Source organism: Megalops cyprinoides, chromosome 20, assembly GCF_013368585.1.
Source record: "Megalops cyprinoides isolate fMegCyp1 chromosome 20, fMegCyp1.pri, whole genome shotgun sequence".
In the NCBI taxonomy this organism is placed as follows: Eukaryota; Metazoa; Chordata; class Actinopteri; order Elopiformes; family Megalopidae; genus Megalops; species Megalops cyprinoides.
In genome coordinates, this window is record NC_050602.1 from 15,733,787 (window position 1) to 15,754,637 (window position 20,851).

The 20,851-nt window shown below is 39.8% G+C and overlaps 1 protein-coding gene and 5 non-coding genes across 6 annotated transcripts; all 6 read right to left on the reverse strand.

Annotated features, from left to right (window-relative positions):
• Positions 1 to 217: 217 nt before the first annotated feature.
• LOC118795496 (eukaryotic initiation factor 4A-II) lies at positions 218 to 6,035 on the reverse strand. The gene is made up of 11 exons (XM_036554020.1): positions 5,941 to 6,035; positions 4,629 to 4,686; positions 4,388 to 4,520; positions 3,934 to 4,073; positions 3,201 to 3,369; positions 2,892 to 3,001; positions 2,284 to 2,427; positions 1,775 to 1,912; positions 1,478 to 1,567; positions 1,042 to 1,121; positions 218 to 943 (listed from the first exon to the last, which is right to left on the reverse strand). The coding sequence occupies exons 1-11, from the start codon at positions 5,967 to 5,969 to the stop codon at positions 799 to 801; spliced, it is 1,236 nt and encodes a 411-aa protein (XP_036409913.1). The 5' UTR covers positions 5,970 to 6,035; the 3' UTR covers positions 218 to 798.
• Positions 1,982 to 2,164, reverse strand: LOC118796189. Its single transcript, XR_005005869.1, has one exon. It is a non-coding gene; the product is annotated as a small nucleolar RNA SNORA81 (small nucleolar RNA).
• LOC118796190 lies at positions 2,504 to 2,681 on the reverse strand. The gene has a single exon (XR_005005870.1). It is a non-coding gene; the product is annotated as a small nucleolar RNA SNORA81 (small nucleolar RNA).
• Positions 3,073 to 3,144, reverse strand: LOC118796192. Its single transcript, XR_005005872.1, has one exon. It is a non-coding gene; the product is annotated as a small nucleolar RNA SNORD2 (small nucleolar RNA).
• On the reverse strand, positions 4,281 to 4,351 carry LOC118796191. Its single transcript, XR_005005871.1, has one exon. It is a non-coding gene; the product is annotated as a small nucleolar RNA SNORD2 (small nucleolar RNA).
• Positions 4,866 to 4,936, reverse strand: LOC118796193. Its single transcript, XR_005005873.1, has one exon. It is a non-coding gene; the product is annotated as a small nucleolar RNA SNORD2 (small nucleolar RNA).
• Positions 6,036 to 20,851: the final 14,816 nt, after the last annotated feature.

Genomic DNA, 20,851 nt, shown 5'->3' on the forward strand with positions numbered 1-20,851 from the left:
ATCAACATTTTAATATTCAGCAGAAAACCGTATGTATACAACAAACATGCACAAAAATGAGAAACCAACCAGTATCTTAATGGAAGTGGCACAGACTTCAAGATACAAGTACTGCAGCTTAGCCACATTCATGCCATTTCATAGGAGAAATGTGCATTAAGGGGTCATTTAATGGGGGCAAAGTTCACTGGAGTTGAGTCATAAAGGAAAACACAAGTAACCTTATACTCCTCTTTATTCTGAAACGGGTCAAATACAAATAAATCAATTTGTCATTTAAGTGCTATTGAAGTTATTAAAGCCCACATGTAAAGAGGTCTTCAGAATATACATGATTAAATAGTTAAATTAAATACATTCAACAAAATGAACTAGAAAGTGCATTAATTTGGAAGGTGTTCAGATCTGGCCCTAGTTTAACTGCAAGTATGTTAGTTCAACGTAGTTGGCCGACTTTATACAGCACTTATATCTTTTAGTCCACAAGTAAATTATCAAACGGTAGAGTACATCTAATACATACAACTTTATTGAGCTAGGAAAAAAATACTGAATAAAGAAAAAATGTAAAGACCCCATGTCTTTGTAATCCCGCCCCGGCAGTCAAACTGTTGAGATTGAGCCTACAAACTGTCCACACAAGAGCTCACGACTTAACTCTCGTTTTATCAAATATCCAAATTCTGATCCGCTTTCAGCATTGAGACGAGATTCAATATTTTCCAATAAAATGAACACAATGCACGCGTTTTATTCGACCACAGCGAGCACCGCATAAAAGAAATCTCATCCAAAGGGTTAAATCAGGTCGGCCACGTTCATCGGCATCTCCTCGACAGTCGTATTGTAGAAGGTCTCGATATCCCGAAGAATCCTCTTGTCCTCCTCAGTGACAAAGTTGATCGCAACACCTTTCCTGCCAAATCGACCCCCACGACCAATTCTGTTCAGAGGGAAAACGACCGCAACCAGATCAAAACTCTGACAATCAGTAATCCACTTCTCGGATGTTTAATTATAAATTTGACTGCCATCACTTACCTGTGAATGTAGTTTTCACGATTTGTGGGCAAGTCATAATTTATGACTAGGGACACTTGCTGGACGTCAATGCCACGAGCCTAGAAAACATGAATTAGTTACTCCCAAGAGAAAAGGAACTGTAATCTGCAAGTAAGTAATGAATTTCAACACTGAAACCCACTGTGGAGTGCAGATGTTTGATCTCCCAAAAGGCTGAGCTGCTAGGGAAAGACCACCTTTGCAGAAGGCAGCCATTTTGGTTTCAGCTTTCTCTTAGTATGCATGAATTTTCCACCGAGCTGTAAGCAGATACCATTTGCCGCAGGCAGAGTACTACCATGTGACTTTACCATGTGCACAAATTCAGCTGCAAATCAGTTTCAGAGTTAAAAGAGCTGTGTCAAAAACAAAGTCTCTTCACATGGAGGAAAATTAAATTAAAAAACAAACTCACCAGCAAGTCTGTAGTGATCAGAACCCTGCTAGATCCTGATCGGAACTCCCGCATGATCACGTCTCGCTCCTTCTGGTCCATGTCACCATGCTACAAAATGGTGTCAAAGGTTACCTTCCAGCCCAGAAACCAAATCCTCCTTCTCATTAGAATCAGACCTGAACACTCCATTTAACAACATTTACCAGAAGGCAAACCTCTGCAGCGACACAAAGTCTCCACACTGATACAGCAAAAAATGTCAAGGAGTAGCCTCAATCTCCCTAGGTTTCATGCAGAAATGAGACCTCATCTCACCAGGGCAGAGACAGTGAAGTCCCTTGCGTGCATCTTCTCAGTCAACCAGTCAACTTTTCTTCTTGTGTTCAAGAAAATGACAGCCTGGGTGATTGTCAGAGTCTCGTACAAGTCACAGAGCGTGTCCAATTTCCACTCCTGTTGGCAGACAGAGACGCAATTGAAAGGTGTGACTCAACCATAAACTACAATTTTACTTTGGTGAAAGAATGTTGCACAGAATCTTGAGACGAAGGACACTGGACATTAAGAAAGAGGTCCACCCTGGTCTCATTCCCGATACTGTGCAGTTGTTCTCCTTCCTGGGTGTACTCTGACTTTCATTATCGCAGGAACCAAGCCAAAAGGCTTGGATCTCACAATTTTAGCAGAGTGCTTTAGCAAGAAGGAAAACTCCAAAACTGGCTCTGCCACCCAGCCTGTGGACTTTAATTATGCATTTAACTGCATTACTAATATGTCAATGTCTTGCTGATGAGGACTAACCAAAGTAGCTGAAAAGTACTTACCTCCCTTTCCACATTGATGTAGAATTGCTTGATACCCTCCAAGGTAAGCTCTTCCTTTTTCACAAGGATGCGAATTGGTTCACGCATGAATTTTTTGGTCACCTCCAACACATCAGCTGGCATCGTAGCTGAGAGAAGCACAACCTGAGAGAAGAAGCATAAACGGCATTTACAACATACCTTGGGCTCCTCCACAGGCGTTCTAGACTTTTTTTGTAACAGATGTGGCACTGGACTTTGAGACATAGGACACTGGACATTAAGAAAGAGGTCCGACCAAATCTCATTTGCAGCACAGTGCAAATGTTCTTCTTCCACTTTTTACTCTGCTAGCATTATTACCAAAACCAAGAGAACCTGGTTTTGGAAATTTTAGCACAGTTCTTTTATTTGGAAGAACTCCAGTTTTACACATCAACTACATATGTTTCCTCCCAGTAAATACTATCTGTGTAACCCTGTTTAAGAGGAACGGCTAGCATACTATTTTGACCATTCCTCAAATATCAAACCTCATCTTGGTATATGCTTATGTGAAAACCAGACAAGAAAATTAGGCACAAATTGATATGTTTGCTTCCAAAAGACACTGTAAAGAAAGGACTCACTTGGATGTTGGTGCTCAACTTTTGGAAAATTTCATAGATTTGATCCTTAAATCCTCGACTCAACATTTCATCTGCTTCATCCAAGACAAACATCTTGATCCATTTGGGAGCTGTGCAAATAAGACACTTCAGTTGGCAGGGGTCCGTCACATCTAGGACTCAATCTACACATACATTTCCATAGTGATCAGGTGAACAGAAAGCATCTCCATGACAGGTCAGTCCCGAAAGATGGTTGAGCATCATCTCACTATTAAGCCTAGCATCTGTGTTTGTCAGAGGCGGACACATACACTGAAAAGTACTTACACAGGTATCTCCGGTTGAGCATGTCGAACACTCGCCCTGGGGTTCCCACCACTATGTGAGGAGCTTCAGCCTGCAGTTTCTGCATCTCATTCCGCACATTGGTGCCCCCGATGCAAGCATGGCAGGTGGCACCCATGTAGTCACCCAGAGCCAGTATTACTTTCTGAATCTGGAGAGGCAGACAACATACATACTAACCATACCTTACCTTACAACAAGGAAAACACCTCTACCCAATGTAATCATAGCGTACTACTACATAATGCTGTTAGCTTTGCAAATGCAAAATCTGTACAGTAACATATTTTGTTCATTGTAAGACAAACTACTATTAAACACTATGGATAAAGACATCTAAATGACAAAAATGACCAATACAACTCATTCAGCTCAATTACTTGGAGACTAACTGGCTGAGGCTGTGACTGCAAGACCATCAGCAGGCCAGGCCAAGCACCCATGTCATGTGTCAGATCAAGGCATCCAAGGCTTGCACTGAACTTTGTTTTGCTGGGGAAACGAGACAGCACTTCACAGCTGCACCGCAGTTCAACTGACAAATACACAAAAGAACTAATCTGAATTTGCCACGGAAAGGGCCTATTTACTATTTACAGTGGTAGTGACAGAAGTTGGGGGAAAAATTAAAAATAGTACCTTTCAGATCTTCCAAATATGCCGCCTTGGTCTAAAACATGTTTCAGTTTATGTTATGACCTCAGGTGCAGCATACCTGTTGAGCTAGCTCTCTAGTGGGAGCCAGCACTAGAGCCTGCGTCTCTTTCTGGTCTATCTCCAGCTGCTGAAGGATGGAAATGGCAAACGTGGCCGTCTTGCCAGTTCCTGACTGGGCCTGAGCAATGACATCATAGCCTGCAAAAAAAAAAAATCACAGGAGATTCTCAAGAAAGAATGGAAACCGGGCCAATTGCAAGGGTTGCTTCATGCTCTTTTACATGAGACCTTTTACTATAAACTAAGTGGGAAAATCAGACCCATCTTGAACTGCAACAATACCAATGCAACAACTCGTGTTGAATATAATGAAACAAATATGTTTTGAGATGGGAGACACTGTGTGAGTGATCAGTGGAAAAAAGTCATCTCCAGTTCTGGTCAGTCCCGAAAGATGGCATAACATCATATCACTCTACAGTATTTCACAACTTCATATTTTTATTCTGTACCTTTGATGCATGGAATGATTGCCCTCTGTTGAATGGCGGATGGTTTCTCAAAACCATATGCATATATGCCCCGAAGGAGAGTCTCCTTCAGATTCATGTCATCGAAATTATCTGTAATCTCGTTCCAGTTGCTCTGTGTTGGGAAGAAAATAAATTATGTTAACACGTGCACAAAGCTAACGAGTGATATCCAACGGAATGACAGGAAAAAAGGAAAAAAAAAAAAAAAAAAAAAACTGACCTCGATGACACCATCAGGCTCCATTCCCTCCGGGCCCCCATGGTCTCTGTCTCTAGAGCTTAGAAATAAGAAAATGTTTATGTTGTTTATTAAGTACACTACTGTACAATAAAGAGGCAGCCATCCAGCTCACCATAAAGATCAAATAACGCGCTGATCGTAACTGATCGCGAAGAGGTAGACAGCTAACTTTCAGCGGTGCATGCACCCACCCCCGCCACGTGGAATGCCGGACGAGAATGATCAGCAGAAAAAAATGGTCTCCATAATTCGTCAGTCCCGAAAGATGGTATGCCATCATCTCATACTTCGTCCAGCATTACCACAACTCAGCTAATTACCTAGTTATGTATACTATGATGTCGAATAGATAAGGCAGCACCCCTTCTCCACATTAAAGGCCCGACTAGCTAATGTAGCTATCCAACTAGCTTCATTTTAGCGCCTTGCTTGGTAATTTAGACAATACTTGACATTCCTGGCCCAAACAACTGCTAAGTTATCCTTATTATACACCCAAAATTTACGTAACTGGACAACACAACAGGACAAGGAACAAGTTCTCTAGCTCCGAAGGTCAGATAAAATGAGCCAAGAATTCGCCAAATGGTGCACATCCCGCTGTCCGGACAGCTGGTTTTGCGTATGTGTGGCTAACATTACCCAAAAAGCTAGCCGCTTTCTACATTCGGCGAGTTTAACGTTAGACAAATAGTTTACTAGGCAAGTAATCCAGTTAGTACAAAAAGTTAAATACAAAATCTGCTTGGTCGAATAAAGGTACAATTTAACAAAACAGCAAATTCTATATGGCCGGATTAAGTTGCAATAAAATGTAGTCTAGCTAACGAGTAAAATACCTTTCCGACATTGGCCCTGCTGATCATATGCTGAAATCGGTGGGAGATGGCCTACCATCAAGGCTACAGTTAGCTTAGATAGCCAACAAACGGAGGTTTTCCTATAAATCCAATTAACCAACAATCTAACTAGTTAGTCAGCTACTTAGCCAACAACCTGAAGAAACTCATTCAGTGTCATCGAAAAACAGAAGTGTCAAGGTAATCATATGTAGCACTGGCTAAGTAACATTAGCCGACATACCAGCGAATACCGAGTTACAGCTTTTCTGGTTCGTGAGGCTATGTCCAAATTAGCCGGCTAGCTAATTAGCTAACCTGCGATGGCTGTCACCAGTTAACGTGTTCACTCATTTATTTCATTTGTCACACCAGCTGAGACGGTAACATACAAATTTAGACAATAACGGCTGATATGTTTAATTATTTCAAATGACGGACTCGCTAGCTACCTGTTATAATCCGCAGAACCGCTTGACATGATCCGGACGAAGCTTCAGTATTCAACTGAAAAGGAGGTTGAACAGGAGCGCAGATCGTTTTATCCAACCGGGACTCAAACTTCCGGCATGTGAAAACAGTTTTACTGTTCAAAGACAAATTAATTTGAATACGTAATCGTATTAATGCATGTATTATATTTGAAACGCTGGAATATGAAATTCCGCAAACTCTTCTTGTGTTCTGGTTTCAGTGAAAAGGTACAGATTTACGAACTACATACCGGAGCGGAAGGATATTGCAGTAAAATTAAAAGTTATTAGGGTTGCTACGGGGTCTCCTAAAAATCCCTGCACAGAAAGGAAACCGGAACACCCATCCTCCGACACATGTGTTTGAAAGCGTCGGGGTTTGATTAGGTGACTATTGACACAAGTCAAGATACCGAGGCTGTCAAAGCTCAAGTCTCACTTTAGAAACAATATCACTTATTTTAGCTTTTTGAAAACAGGGTGTGACATCAGATTGGGTAAAAAATAGAATAATTTATTAGTAATGCGACATTGCAAGCAATTTCATTTTTAAAAATTCAGAGTTTAACTGAAGAGAAAAGAATACAAGTGGCACACAACAGGATTTTTTCCCCCCATTTCACTTTGCAAGAACTGTTAGGGAGTTCAGTGTTACTTTCCAGCCATGTTGACCTTCACCAAACTACCACAATTTAAAGGCCTTTTGAGGAAGGCACATAAAATTATACATTTGTGCTGTCCTACATCCAGAAAGTGGTTTCTGATCCTTTAGTTGATGTTATTTACAGATTTTGAGGCATAGTCTCCAAAACATAGGCTAAATAATTTCATGGCCACATTATTGCAAGAATTAAAGAAAGTCAAAAAAGCTGGACAAAGCCATTTCATTATGAAATAAATATTAGTTTTATTTAACTGACTATGCCATTATTTAACAGATTGTGCCACTAACCTGTATTGTGTGTGTGTGTGTATCTAGGAAGAAAATTGGTGAAAGCTGGTGAGAATTCAAATGTTAATGCCTCCTGCTCATGGATTTCACTTATTTAGACAAATAACCCCACAATTCATATGTGATTCTGAACAAAATGTAGACTAAATCACAGCAGCAAGTCAGAGCTTAATAACCCAATTTCCTTTGTTTTATTTGAGGTCATGTTCTTCTGAAGCCAACCCAAGCCTACTTCAGAATTTGGTCAACACATTGAGTACATTAAAATATTGATGACATTACTGGTCCAGATTTTGCAATGGGACATCAGCATTGCCACCTTTGACATTGTATTAAGAGGTGTTCCATCTCAAAATCAGCATCGTCAATGTCTCCACTCAACTGTCTCTTCTTTACCTTGTATAAAAAATACCTATGTCTTCATCATCTGAAGAGTAAATGGTATCATGCCAAGAAGACACCATCTGTAGATGCTCTGCTGTAATTGCCTTTCACATCTCCTCAGGTCTTGCCATCTTTTCTTCTTGCTTGTTGAGTTGACCTTACACCAGATGTTGTTTTTTTGGCTAGCAGATGTAATGTGGACATAGGCCTATGCTTTTTGCTTCTTCTGCTAATATTTACAGCTTTATTGGTAGGAATTTTCTCTTTCCTCTGGCATATTCTTACTGTTTCATTCGCCATATTCGTAGCAAGTTAGAAGATGTATACTGCAGCGTATTGTGGGAAGTGAGGAGATAGGGAATTTCAATAGCTAGTTTGCAGCAAATGGCATTTAAATGAGTACTCTTAGTTACTGCCCTGTAAGTGTAAATTTTTTAGTATATGGTATGTAAACTCAGCCTCAGCGCACAGCCATTTGCATGTTTGTTAGTAAATGGCAGCTTAAGGGCCTAGTTCAATATAAGGCCGTTAATTGTCGCGAAGTTGCAAAGAACTGGTGGATCATAAAAACTAGAACTCCCCCTAGTGGTGACAGCATGCTGGTGCAATTTACAGTTCAAATTTCAGAAATGTCCAGCACTTTCTGCATATTAGTTAGCTGAGTTACTGAGTGGAGCCAAGACATTGATACAGTGTAAGGATTAGTTAATAAAAGATTTACTGTATTATATTTATATGTACAGGGATGTTTTATCTTATCTATAATTCTGTTCATTTTGATCCATAACAAGTGCTCTTGACTGTTGATTATCGATTGAATATCGATAAATCTGAGAAAAAAGTTTCTTTTCCTTTCCTCTAAGGATTAAAGGACCCATTGTTTTCAACAACAAGCTATAAAGGATTTTTAAACTAGTGTTAATATACAAATTAGTGATTGACAAACAGCATTTAGTATGAGATTCTGTAGAGTACAAGTACAAAGTATTTTATGTCCTCTCCCAAAATTGTAAATTTAAAACAAAATAAAAATCAAAGTGTTACGTGGTCATTCTTAGCGAATGTTTCAAACATGTTTCGAATATTGACAAAAATGCCTCATACATTTTATAAATGGCTCATGACTTAAGTAATTCATGTTTTGAGTAAAGGTTTGATTGACAGTGCACCCAATGCCAATAAATTGCAAATAAACTTGGTGTGAAAGTGCCCTTAAAGAGCACCTTCACTTATCAGGTGTATGTCACATGGGACAGGTGGAGACGGGATGGCTGGTGAGCGAGGCGAAAGAGGGGTGACATAATCAAATGAAGGATGCAGTTATTTAAAAATAAATAAATAAATCACACCATGAAGCACTGGGTATGAAATCACACATTGTGGAGTTTTGACCAAGAAACCATAATTTCACATTCTAAAAGTAGACCTGATCATCAGGTGGCCTCAAACGCACATTACAAATTGGCACTGATGCTGAAATCACCAGCAGTGAATCCTCATCTATTCCTGTTGCTCTGGAGGACAATGTATTCCATTTATATCCACTGCGTTTTACAGCAAAAGTATACATCAACTGTTTTGAGATTGGTGTCCTTTGTACATGTTCTGTTTTACATGCACAGATTAAAATCTGTGTTTTCCATGGCTGTAAGAACTAGAGGTGTACAGGGCATAGTTACAATTATTGTACAGCAAAAATGGGAATATGCTGGAATGAGGGGGTGAAAGTATTTCTGTCGGTGTGCGTGGTGCTGGCACTCCTTTGGGAGGATGGTTCATTATATAGGTGCTTTCAATCTTATTGCAGGAGATGTAACTATAAAAGGAGAATCTGACTTAACCAGAGATTGAATCAGCGAGAATCAGCACTTCATGTTCCCTCCTGGTTTGGCTAAGTAATTAAGGCTGCTGTCTGCCACAAAAAATGTTCCTCATGGCAAAATGACATGTTACTCCAGTTAGAGCAAAGAGACCACCATTTCAAAAGTGTCAACTAACCTCTCAGACCACACATCAGTCCATAGGATGGCCATGAGTTTGATCAGATTTTTTCTGCATGTAATTTGCTGTAACACTCATAGCTGGCCTAACAAAGTATAAAGGACAAAGTATAAAGAATAAATGGTTTTATGTTGTATCAGGGAAAGAGTGTAGTAAATGGCTGTCTCAAATATGATTCCAAGGGTACTGACAACATGGGGAGAAATAAGAACCCTTTCATAGAACAGATTATCTTTATGCTAACTTGGTTCATAAACACAAGCTGCTGGGAAACCTCCTTGGAAATCTACTATGATAGTCTAGCCCCCTCTGCTGTCTGCCTTGTGTAAATGATTTTCCAAATAATCGGTCTGAAAGCGGTTGGATGGATTATAGCGTTTTTACCGCTGTGCTAAACAATGATATTGTGTTTGGAAGGACAGGAACATGCTTTCTAAGGCTAGAATTGCATCTGAAAACATCCATTTATGCAATAAATATTATGTTATACACAATAACCATGCCTACAGATCAGCACCCAAAATGGTCCTGAGAGAGTAAATCTTATCAAAAGTGATTTGTTGGTCACACCAAGCATTTTACATTGATACAATGGTACTCTCCTTAGTCTGTGAGCTGGGCACATCCAACAAAACACTATCTCTTGGGTTAATTCTCATATGCTTGATTGCTTTTCCATAAAACCAAAAAATTTCAAGTGTAAATTAGATCTACATGTAAATAAACTGTAATGTGAACTACTATCCTTCACAGGAAAGCAAAAGGTACCCTCTCAGCTATTTGATGTTCTGCTGTCCTGACCCCCATGGGAACTTCATTCCACCACTGAGGGACCAGTACAGACAGGGATCGTGTCTGAGAGGAGTGACCCCGTCAGGATGGGACAGTCAGTTGCCCCTAGGTTGCAGAGCATAGTGATGTTGGCAGAACATATGGTTTGAAGATCGATTGTAGGTATGAGGAGGCTGTCCCACTCAATGTCCTGTATGCCAGCATTTAAGTTTTGAGCTTGATGCGAGCTATAACAGGAAGCCAATAAAGTGAGGTGAGGAGGGGTGTAACTTAACTATGTTTAGGGAGATTGTAGACAAGTCATGCAGCTGCATTCTGGATTAGTTGCAGCAGTTTGATGGGACAGACAGGAAGACAAGCAAAGGAGGAGTTACAGTAGTCCAGGCGTGAGATCAGGGATCAGGGCCTGAACTAGAAGCTGTGTTGAATACATAGTAAGGTAGGGGTGGATCCTCTGGATATTGTACAAAAAGAATCTGCACACCTGACCCACCACTGCAACCTGAGAAGTGAAGGACAGTTGGCTATCAAGTATAATGCCAAAGCTTTTGACAGTGCTGTTGGTGAAAAGGCTTGTCTAAGCTAAGGGTGAAGTCTTGAAAAGGGGAGGACCTGGATAGGATGTAAAGCACTATCACTCCTTAATCAATAAGTCATTTATTACACTGTTGTTTGCTTTGTAAACTTCATTATTCTGGCTGAGCTGCATAATTACATATTATCCATTTACACAGCTGGATGTTTGCTGAAGAAATTCAGGCTGAGTACGCTTCTCACAACAGCAGTGCCATGTGGAATCTGTATCTTCAGCCTTTTGGTTACGTGTCCAGTGTCTAACTAGTCTCTCACCTTCTAGTTACTGAGATTTTCACTGTGAGGTCTGTTTAGAGCCACACAACCTCAGTCAACTAATGTATGTGTGATGTTGTTCACTGTGGAGCTGTGACCCTATTGCAGAGTACACTTTTTAAACTAATTTCTGTTATATATGCTTTACATTTTGTTTAGTTTTTTGCTGGACAGATAATTACATTCTCTAGTATGTAATTAATCTTTATTTATTCAAGTGAATCCCAGTGAGATAGAGATTTCATTTTGAAGAGAGACCTGATGTACATAAAATAAAATAAAATAAAAACATTCATGAACAAATAATCGAAAAAGAATTTACAGTATAATTTAATTAATAAATGACAGTAGAAAAATACAATATATGTGTCAGATTCTTTCAAATATGTTCCTAGCAACCTATTTTTTTGTAAACTTTTACAATACAGGGTACAATAGGTTTTTGTTTGGTAATGCCAGATGGACTGTGGTCTTTGTATTTCTTTGTAAAACATCCAACTTAAACAGGTCATTTGAAATTTGGGAAATTAACTTTGGCCTTGTTAGTAATTTGTTATTTTGGAAGGTAATGAGCACTTGTGCATATTTTTGATGGCGGTTTTGAGTGCAAGTCTCTAAAAACAAAGTCTTACATAAAGCGTAACAAGATCAGTAAGTCCTGCCAAAACCCTTAAAAAAGCATAAGTTCAGACCAAAAAAGAACCCCGAAAAAATAAACAATGCATAAATAAGGACCCCTATCTAGTAATTTACGGTTTGGTAGAGTCTGTGTGTTGTTCTTGCATAAATGTAAGCTTCAGTGTCACCACTGCACCATGTATAATGTAGTGAACAGTAGTGGGAAAATGTGTAAATAAGCAAGCAGCTGGAGGAATCGCAAACCGCTGACAACATGGATCGTGTCATTTGTAAGGAACAGCTGGTCTGATCCGCCCCTCATCAGACTGTCCCTGCCCTCAGTGTGCAGACTTCCCGTATTCTCTCCGTATCATTTGCTCCACACTATGTAGAGCTACTTGCTCACAACACTATGCGATTCAAAGATTTGGTTGTGACTCAGTCTAACTGCCAAAGGCCTTGTCCCAGGACTTACTTGAGTAGTAAGACTTATGTGAGCAAGCGTTACACTTACATTTTAGAATGTGGAACATCCCTGGAAGAACTGAACATGCTATTGAAGTATTGAAAAATGTAACACTTATTAGCACAACTCAAAGTTTAAATTAAAACATAACAGTATCTATAGTGTTTATGTAACGGGTGGCATCTTGCTGCATTGTGTATTGAATGTTATGTGGGTCGGCGAGCGAGCGAGTTTCAAACTGAGGTTCTCACTGCTCATTGCCAACCCCTTACAGCCAGCGGCGTTACCAGTTGAGCGAAAGGCAAATTGCCCTTAGCCTGTCGGCAACAACACTACTTAACCAGGTCTCGGGGAGTGACATAGCCGCTGCAACTGTTCGGCTACCTGCTACCCGCTACCTAAGGCTTTACGCAGGACTCACACGAGCTTATCACTTCAGCTCTGCTACATTTAAACCTTTCTTAAGTCAACTGTGGCAGATTTGTTTGGTTAGATATGCCAAACTCAAGAAACAATGACCAGTATGCATTGCTGGCGTAAAATTATTTTTGACAGCAAGCATTTTGTGGACATTTGGATCTTGGACATTAAAATCCAATTTGTTTGTAACTTTGTTTGTAACTTGGTACAGTGTGGCCAAACAAAAACCTTTTCCTATAGGATCGATACTCAAATATGAATGTAGTATCGTCCCTAGGAAAAAAGGTTTTGTTTGTAATACTGTACCAAGTTATAAACAAACCATATATTTGGTACAGTGTGTCCAAACTAACTCTTTCCTAGGTGTGATATTCAAATATGTATTTTTTTTTTTTCTAGAAAATTTCACATTAATTACAAGCTCCAATTAGGTATACACAAGTCTTCAATAAAATAATTCCCGGTTTTCACAAATGAACAGGTACATACTTAACAGTCATTAAAGATTAATTAAAGAAATTCTGAAATAACGGCTGTTTGAGCATTATGAGGATTAACACCCAGGTGCCATTCCGATCTTTCACTACACGACTTGGGACATTTAAAGCATTCCAATTCTTGGAGAATTGCAGCCTAACCTCTCAACTGCCCTCAACAGGAAATCACAGAGGGTTCTGGTGCTCAGGCACTCGCTAAAACAAAGTCCAAACCCAGGCAGACTGCGCTGCCAAAAAGCCTTAGGCCTAAAATAACTGCTCTGTGGAGCCCTGCCCAAAGACACACCAAATGCCTTTAAAAAAAATCCTTTTTCTGGGTTTATTTGTTTTACAGCAGTTCCTTTGGAAGTTGGGTCTCCAAATACCAGTTATCCCATTGCAGTGTTCTGGAGAGGTAAAATTCTAAGGTTCGATGAAAATGAATGTTCAAACAATGCTTAATTTAAAGGAATAAATGAACAATTAACAAATAGTACTATATGTACTTTTGAAAATGTGTAGCTAGTATAATTTATCACAAGAAAAAGCTGAAGTACTTTGTCATTATTCAGAAAAGCCCCTTGCCATAACTCTGAACAAGGACATGCTTGAACCACTTTTGTGTTCACAAAGCTGCCAAATTAACTCCATTAGTCACAGACCACAGAAGTATGAACATCCATACTGTAGTTCAGCTTTGGCTGAACTTTTGCAGCTGTCAGCATCCAGTCCAAAACATATCTGAACTGCCTGTACTTTATATGCAAATACTTTAGTAAATGAGCTGACTTCAATTTTGGATGATCTGTAAAACTGCTAAAATTCACATTTTCTGTCTATACTTCATCCCAAACATATGCATGTGACATCAGAGGTAATTTGACCTTTCATCTCACATACTGCAGTTCAATGTGTAATATATTTAAGTTCTTCAGTCATAAAGTTGATACCATACTTACAGTAACAATCAACAAAAAGTGTATACAGAGTCATTCATTTTTGTTCACACTCTATTTCAACATCACGCAAGGGCAGAATTCAAGACAATATAACCATTTTTAAATTAAATATCAAGAATGCTGTCATTTATTACTTTTCTGGAGTATGTTCTTTTTTTTAACTCATTAAATAAACCTTTTGCATACATCATAGTCTATTTTTAAAAACTTTGAACTGCTGTATTTATCTAATATTACATCAACAGGCTTAAGATGTATATGAAAATGAACTTTTAAGTATCCTGCATTAGCCTACATCACTAACATGGCACATAAATAACTTGTGCTTTCATCAGATAGAGCATGAAAGAGCTTTATAGGGAGCTTTATAGGATTCTAGACTCTTTAGACTCTTTAGATTATCATGAAGAATGTAAAAAGCTCTGTAGCAAATCATTTCTGATAAATGATCAGACTGCTTTCTGAAATTATAATGTGGGGAATTGTTTTGATTTAAGTGAAAACATGCCTGGACCTCCTTGGAATCAGAAGTTCCTGGAATTCTTTGAAGTTTAGCATTGCCTTTGGAGGCAAACAAAATAATCTGATAAGCTCATTTTTCCTCATTTCACAGTTAAGGACAAGCAAGTTGAAAACTAATTAAAAACAAATACAAAATAAACCCACAGTAGACATTCTGTTGCAGAGTAATGTGTTTATTGAACTAACACATTGTTCTCAGAAGATCTTGGCATGAGAAGTTGTATCAAAAATTGAGGTTGATCATCAGCGAACATGGTCACAACCTTACCAGAGGGTGGCGCTTATGTTCGTTGTTATTTTTTTATGACCAGCAAAACTGGATGTCACACGTGACATAGGATCCTCTATTGCTGACATAGGTTGTAGTATGGCCATGGAGACTCCCCACCACTATAGTTTCTCATTAGAGAGGAAACACTGAGCTACTCATTACAACCACACAGATCACAAGATGATCTGTCTTGATGCCAGAATGTGCTTCCAAGATGTTCATAGTTGAGACCACCATGAGCATGAAGATCATGATGATTTAGATACCAGTAAACAACTGGCCTATGTTTAAAAACCTAGAGATATGTGCTGAAATAAACAACACATTCATCACTAATAGAGTCTTCTCTGTTATTATATTGCCATAGGACACAAATCCGGAATGTCTGAGCATGTAGGGAGTAGATGATCCTGTTTTTTTTTTTTTAAAGAAACTTGAACTGCTATTAATGGATACTTTCACATCAGCAGGCCAAAAAAAAGGCACGCAGCCAGGAGGACCACTGCAGCCTCCTGGAACTGGACAAAACCCCCACCCGAAACGGGGTGTGACGTCCGTGCAGCCAGACTGACGGCGGGTCACCGTCACGGAGCGCCGTGTCAGTTTACACACACCAGGGCCCTGGCGCGCAGCCCACGCACCGCAAGGCGAATGACCGCACCGCGGGGTGTCGCCACCCGTCGGCCCCATGTGGCGGCCCCCTGCCGGCGGGGGGGGTCAGACACTAGCCTGTCACAATGCGGACTGGTGCCAAACCTCTAATCACAAGCCAAGCGTCCGCTGCCATCGCTCCGATCGGGGGGCACAAAAAATCCCCCTCAGCTGTTTGCTGTTTGAGTGGAAGGGCATGTGACCCTCGCAAAAAAAAAAAAAAAAGCTGCCTTTCTTTGCAGCAGCGTCCCCCACAAATACCCTCCCCTGATCTGAAATTGTCCAAGATGTGAGCGCAACAACTGAATTTAAATTTAGTTGACAACAGCTGAGATGGTCAATGAGAAAACTCACTTTTTCATGAGGTAAAAATCCTTTTTTTGTGTTGTACTTATTGCACATTATGAGATGTACTCTTAGTCAATGTTAATCAATCGAGAAGTCAAGACATACTGCAAAACTAAATTTTTATTAACGCTAATGGTATAATTGGGTGGTGGTGTTCAGTAGCAGTTAAGGACTTGCAGGTTGAAATCAAGTTTGAGGCTCTGGCTTTGTACTGTTGGGAAAGAGAAGAACAACTTTCTTTGTTACATTATATATGCTGCTGCATGAATGGATAACATTTGATATGTAAACTACGCAAGTCACCCTGCATAAAGCTGTCTGCTAAATTAACAATGTAACATAGCTGTGTGTACTACCTCAGGTGAGAACAATGTCAATGTCAATGTCAAATACAGCACAGCAATATACTAGTTTCTTCATGATAAGTTCATCCTGACTGGCTACTTCTGTTGACACGGGATGCGCTAGGAAAACACACAAAAACCACATTTTCAGTAGCACAATATAACACTCTCTTATGGTCTCATGACACAAAGAAATGCTTATGGGAGTGGTCACCCACTGCAAAGAAAATTCTGCTTTGCATTCCAAACCTGCGGTCAGCGGTAGATGAGACCGATAAACAGCGGCAAACACTTTAAAGGAAGTGATTCCTCTGAACCTATAAATTATCCGTTACTATCTGGATGGTTGGTTTCTATGCAGGCAAATATGTCTGTTGCGATCCAATGTCACATGAGCCTGACGAACCAGGATATAGTGGCCTTTGCATATCTACCAATCAGTGTTTCCTCTCAGTGACTGCAGCACAACTGGACTGGCGCGCTGTGGAGCACACTTGGAAATGTCACTCAGTTGTGTTATTTGTGTGTCCATACAAGGGGCACACGTTTTGTGTGGCTCTTGCCTTGGTGCTAGGCCTATGACATTGCAGTGGGGCCAAGAGGAAAGGAGAGGGAATTGTGGGGAGGGGTTTAGAGGCATAGCAATCCACATTCTGATGGTCTGATATGGTTGCTTTTGGCATGAGCATTGGCTTGCTGCTGGCACATTCAATTCAGACGAGGCTGTGGCGTACTAACAGGACCTGACAGTCAATGGAGAGAGTGGAGAGGGAGAGTGCCAGAGACGCAGTTCAGCTGGTGCTGCTTTCAGGAGGAACAAAGCCACTGCTACATGCTGCTGAACTACCTCTACCAAGTGCAAGTTCCACCAGAAAAGCATGCTAGTTTACATTCATAGCAATTTTTGTTTAGATACTTCCTGAAAAGTACTAGGCAAACCAGAAAATTTATCTGAGCGTACTAATGAGCCACATGGTGTCAATGGCGGGTGAGGCACTGCATAGTCCTTCTTTAGAGCCTGCACAGTGAACATTGACTGAACAATTCCAGGCAAATTCAACCAGCTGCAAACGTGTGACTTTGGCATTCTGGTTGCCGACAACAGGCCAGCGTTGTATGTTGGATCTAAAGGGCATCACCAATTAAGCGGAACAAGCAGGCAAAGGGTAACACTGTGGGGCATGATGGGAATGACAGGCCACTGTTCATAACATTTCTCTCAAGCTGTGACCAATGATCCCTCCAGCAAGTGCAGATGATGCCACAGAGTTTGTTAAAGCAGGTCTAATTACTGCGGTGTTGCCTTTCTAGAAGTGGAAATTCTGTCTGAGCCACAGTGCCTCTTTGCACATTGCCCGGAGAGGAGAGGGGCTGTCAGCGTTGTGCTATGATGTTTTTGGGATGTAGCTCCAACTACAATGTCTCTGGATCTAAACTAACAGTGTGACCGAGGGGAAGATTTTCCTATCTGCCTCTGACGTCTGACGTACACAGAGGATTTTGGGCGCGACAGATGAGAGAAACCCGATCGGTTTACAAAGAACTTGCTGGACAACTGCCTTACAACACTTGCCTTGCAAGAGCAATGATGTTACAAGTGAATCTCATTTTTATTACAACACAAACAAATATTGTTTGCATTTGATTTGCTATATTTTTATGCTTAAACATAACACAACATAAAAACATGAAACATAACATACACACTGTGGTGTATATGCGGTGCAGTTTGTCTCTAAGAATAAGCCGGCTTCAAAGCATCATACATGTTTTTTTTTTTTTTTACCTGGACATGGGAAACACTGGCAGCTACTCTTACAGTGTAAGGACTGTGAGTTAAGCACTTCTGTGAATAAGCACTACTGTTCTGAATGTTCATTTCTATTTTCACCGCAACTTCTGAATATGTCATGCCTTACGGTAAGTCACAGAAAATCAGTGTGACAGGGATTCAACTGAAAGTGAAACTACTTTCACAACTCTTACAAAACACCACGTTTGTGAAACAGCTTTTGCCAGAAACATCTCTCACGGATAACATAACCCAATTCAGAGGAACTTCCAGTTGTAATCTTATATGCATGTAGGAAAGCAAATTGATCTAAAATTATTATGCAAGTGAGCAGAGCCCCTCAAATAATAAACAGATAAATATGCAGAGAGAGGACTTGTGCACATCATCAACTAAAACTCCAATGTGTAGACAGGCAACAGCGGTGCAAAGAGTGCAAGGGGTCCAACCACAGCAAAATGTAGTTGGACAGGCTATAATTGTGATTGACAGCGGTCAGCTAAAGGCAATGCAAGGCAAGGTATTCACATGAATCAGAGTAATAGCATTGGTAATCAAACAGAGCAATAATGAACGATCATTTAAAGGTACAGTCACTTAATAGTTATTCTATATAATAATGACAACATATCCATCACATTTATTACTCTACTAAGTTAAGTGTGAATGGGCCTGTTAAGTGCTTTAGCAGCAGACCTCCTGGGGAAATCAGATTGATGCTGGAAGTGGTTTTTGTTGGCCAGTAGGGGGCAGTCTCCCCCCTGGACAAAATAATTCCAATGCCCCCATGCAGTGATGCAGGCTAAAGAAGGTGCCATTCTTCAGATGAGATGTTAAACCAAGGTCCTGACTCACTGTAGCCATTAAAGATCCTAGAACACCTACTGATGTCGCAGCGATGTTAACTTATTTGATTCTTGGCTCGTACTTGTCTCTTATGTTGTATTTGTAGCGCTTTTTTGCCTAGGTAGCATAGCAGCACTTTGTTGTCCCAGTGACTGTATTTGATATATGTAACCTTAGATCAGATTAGTGCTGTCTTGCTATACTGACCTTGTGCTCAGCTTCAGCACTATCTGCATTGTATGACCTGTACACATCTTGCCCTTGTGTCTGTTGTTTGCCCACTATATGCACATTTGTACGTCGCTTTGGATAAAAGCATCTGCTAAATGAATAAATGTGCATGTAAATGTAACTCGGCGTCCTGATCAAATTACCAAAACAGCGTCTCTATATCTGGCCACCTAGCCACCTAATCATCCCACCTAAAACTAAATAATACCATCCCACCTAAAACTAAATAATACCATCCATTCCCTAAATTACTTGCTTCCCTAGATTATTACTGCTATTACTATTATTACTCAGAGAACTGAGTTCTAAGTTTACCTTCCTGGTTTAAATAAGGGATACATACAAATGTGAACAGGAATTGAGTTATCAAATATGGAGACAATTCAAGACAAAGTTTTAATTAATCATCAACAATGCCTATATTTAAAAAGTTATAAAACTGTTGCAACTGGCAAAGTCATTATTACTTCAACTAACAGGAAGTACAAAAGTTTAACATTATTCACCAATTCACAGGAATTATGCATGAGTATTTATACAAAAAGGTTGTCCATTGTGCAACTGAAATATAAATGAATGTAAATCAGATACACAGGGCCAACGGCATATACTTACAGAGCACTATATTTATACCACTAAAAATTCATAGACCATACATACGCTTGATATTTAACAGTGTTCACCAATGAACATTTATGTAACATGCTTGTCATGACAGCTTCTAAACAATATGTGTTGATTCTTAGAAAACTAGACCAATTTGAACTGACACTCTTCTTCGCACTATCCCTGATTCCTTTATATGCCAATTTAACATTTTTGCTTTTGCATCTTCCATGTCTTTTTTCATGCACTGTCAATTGTTGTATACCTAAGCTGGCAAAAGCTTGTATGCTGTCTTGTGTGTGTTGGCCTTGTTTATCTCTCATTTGGGATATGCCATGTACAACATTTTAATACAACACACATTAATTGGAACTATCAAGTGTTAAATCATGTCTCTTAAAGACAGTGTTGCATGTTTGCTTATAAATTGCTTGTACCTTCACAGTAATACCTTTATAAGTCTTAACCTAGTAGGTAACTAACTTAACATATCTTCTACATAAAGGTAAAGACTTCGGAGCATTGGTATTCTTTGATTTAAAATAGGCTACTGTGCAGCTATAGCATTTTGATGAATGGTGTACATGTCTAGCACACCTGAATCGCAAGTATCTTCCAATGATCCTTTCCCGCAACTTCGTACTTTCATCCAACGCACAGAATTTGAAGGACAAGAAAAGAAAAGAAAAGAAAAGAAAAGAGAAAGACGAAGTTACAGGAAAGAATTGAGGAAATAATGAGTGACAGAGGTTCAGAGAAGTGCTTATTCCGTTTGTCAGGTAGCCGAAGTATTTGAAATTCATATGGTTAAGTTTGTAACGTTATAACTTTTTTTCTAATTTTGATATTAACCATTTTAATAGGCAAGCCTGTTATTTGCACTTTTACAGACATACAGATAAGATATGCTTTGTACATGTGAGTCACTCGGCATTTTGTGCCCTGTACAGTATGTGCCTGAAGGAGAAGTCGCATTTCATCATAGACTACTGAATGAGTACTTTTTAAAAATTAGTGAAATAAAAAGGAATAACATTTTGCTTCGATACATCTTGCGAGATGTCCTCACTATTTCTTGTAAAACGAACCATATTAGCCAACCAGTCTGTATCGGCACACCCAGCCTTCAAGAAGATCACATTAAAAAGCCCAGAAATTAGCAGTCACAGAGCAATCAACGTAACTGTATTTACCTACAGTTTGCTTCTCAAGTTAAGAAATACACGCTGAGCTGTCGCGCATTCATTAACTTAGTGTCTTATGTAATTGCCAGTCTAACCTCACTCCATTTCTTGTTGGGAGGGGGTGGGAGTCCTTTCAAAAGCTCTGCAGCACAAGTATTCGCCAAAGAGGGTGGTTGAA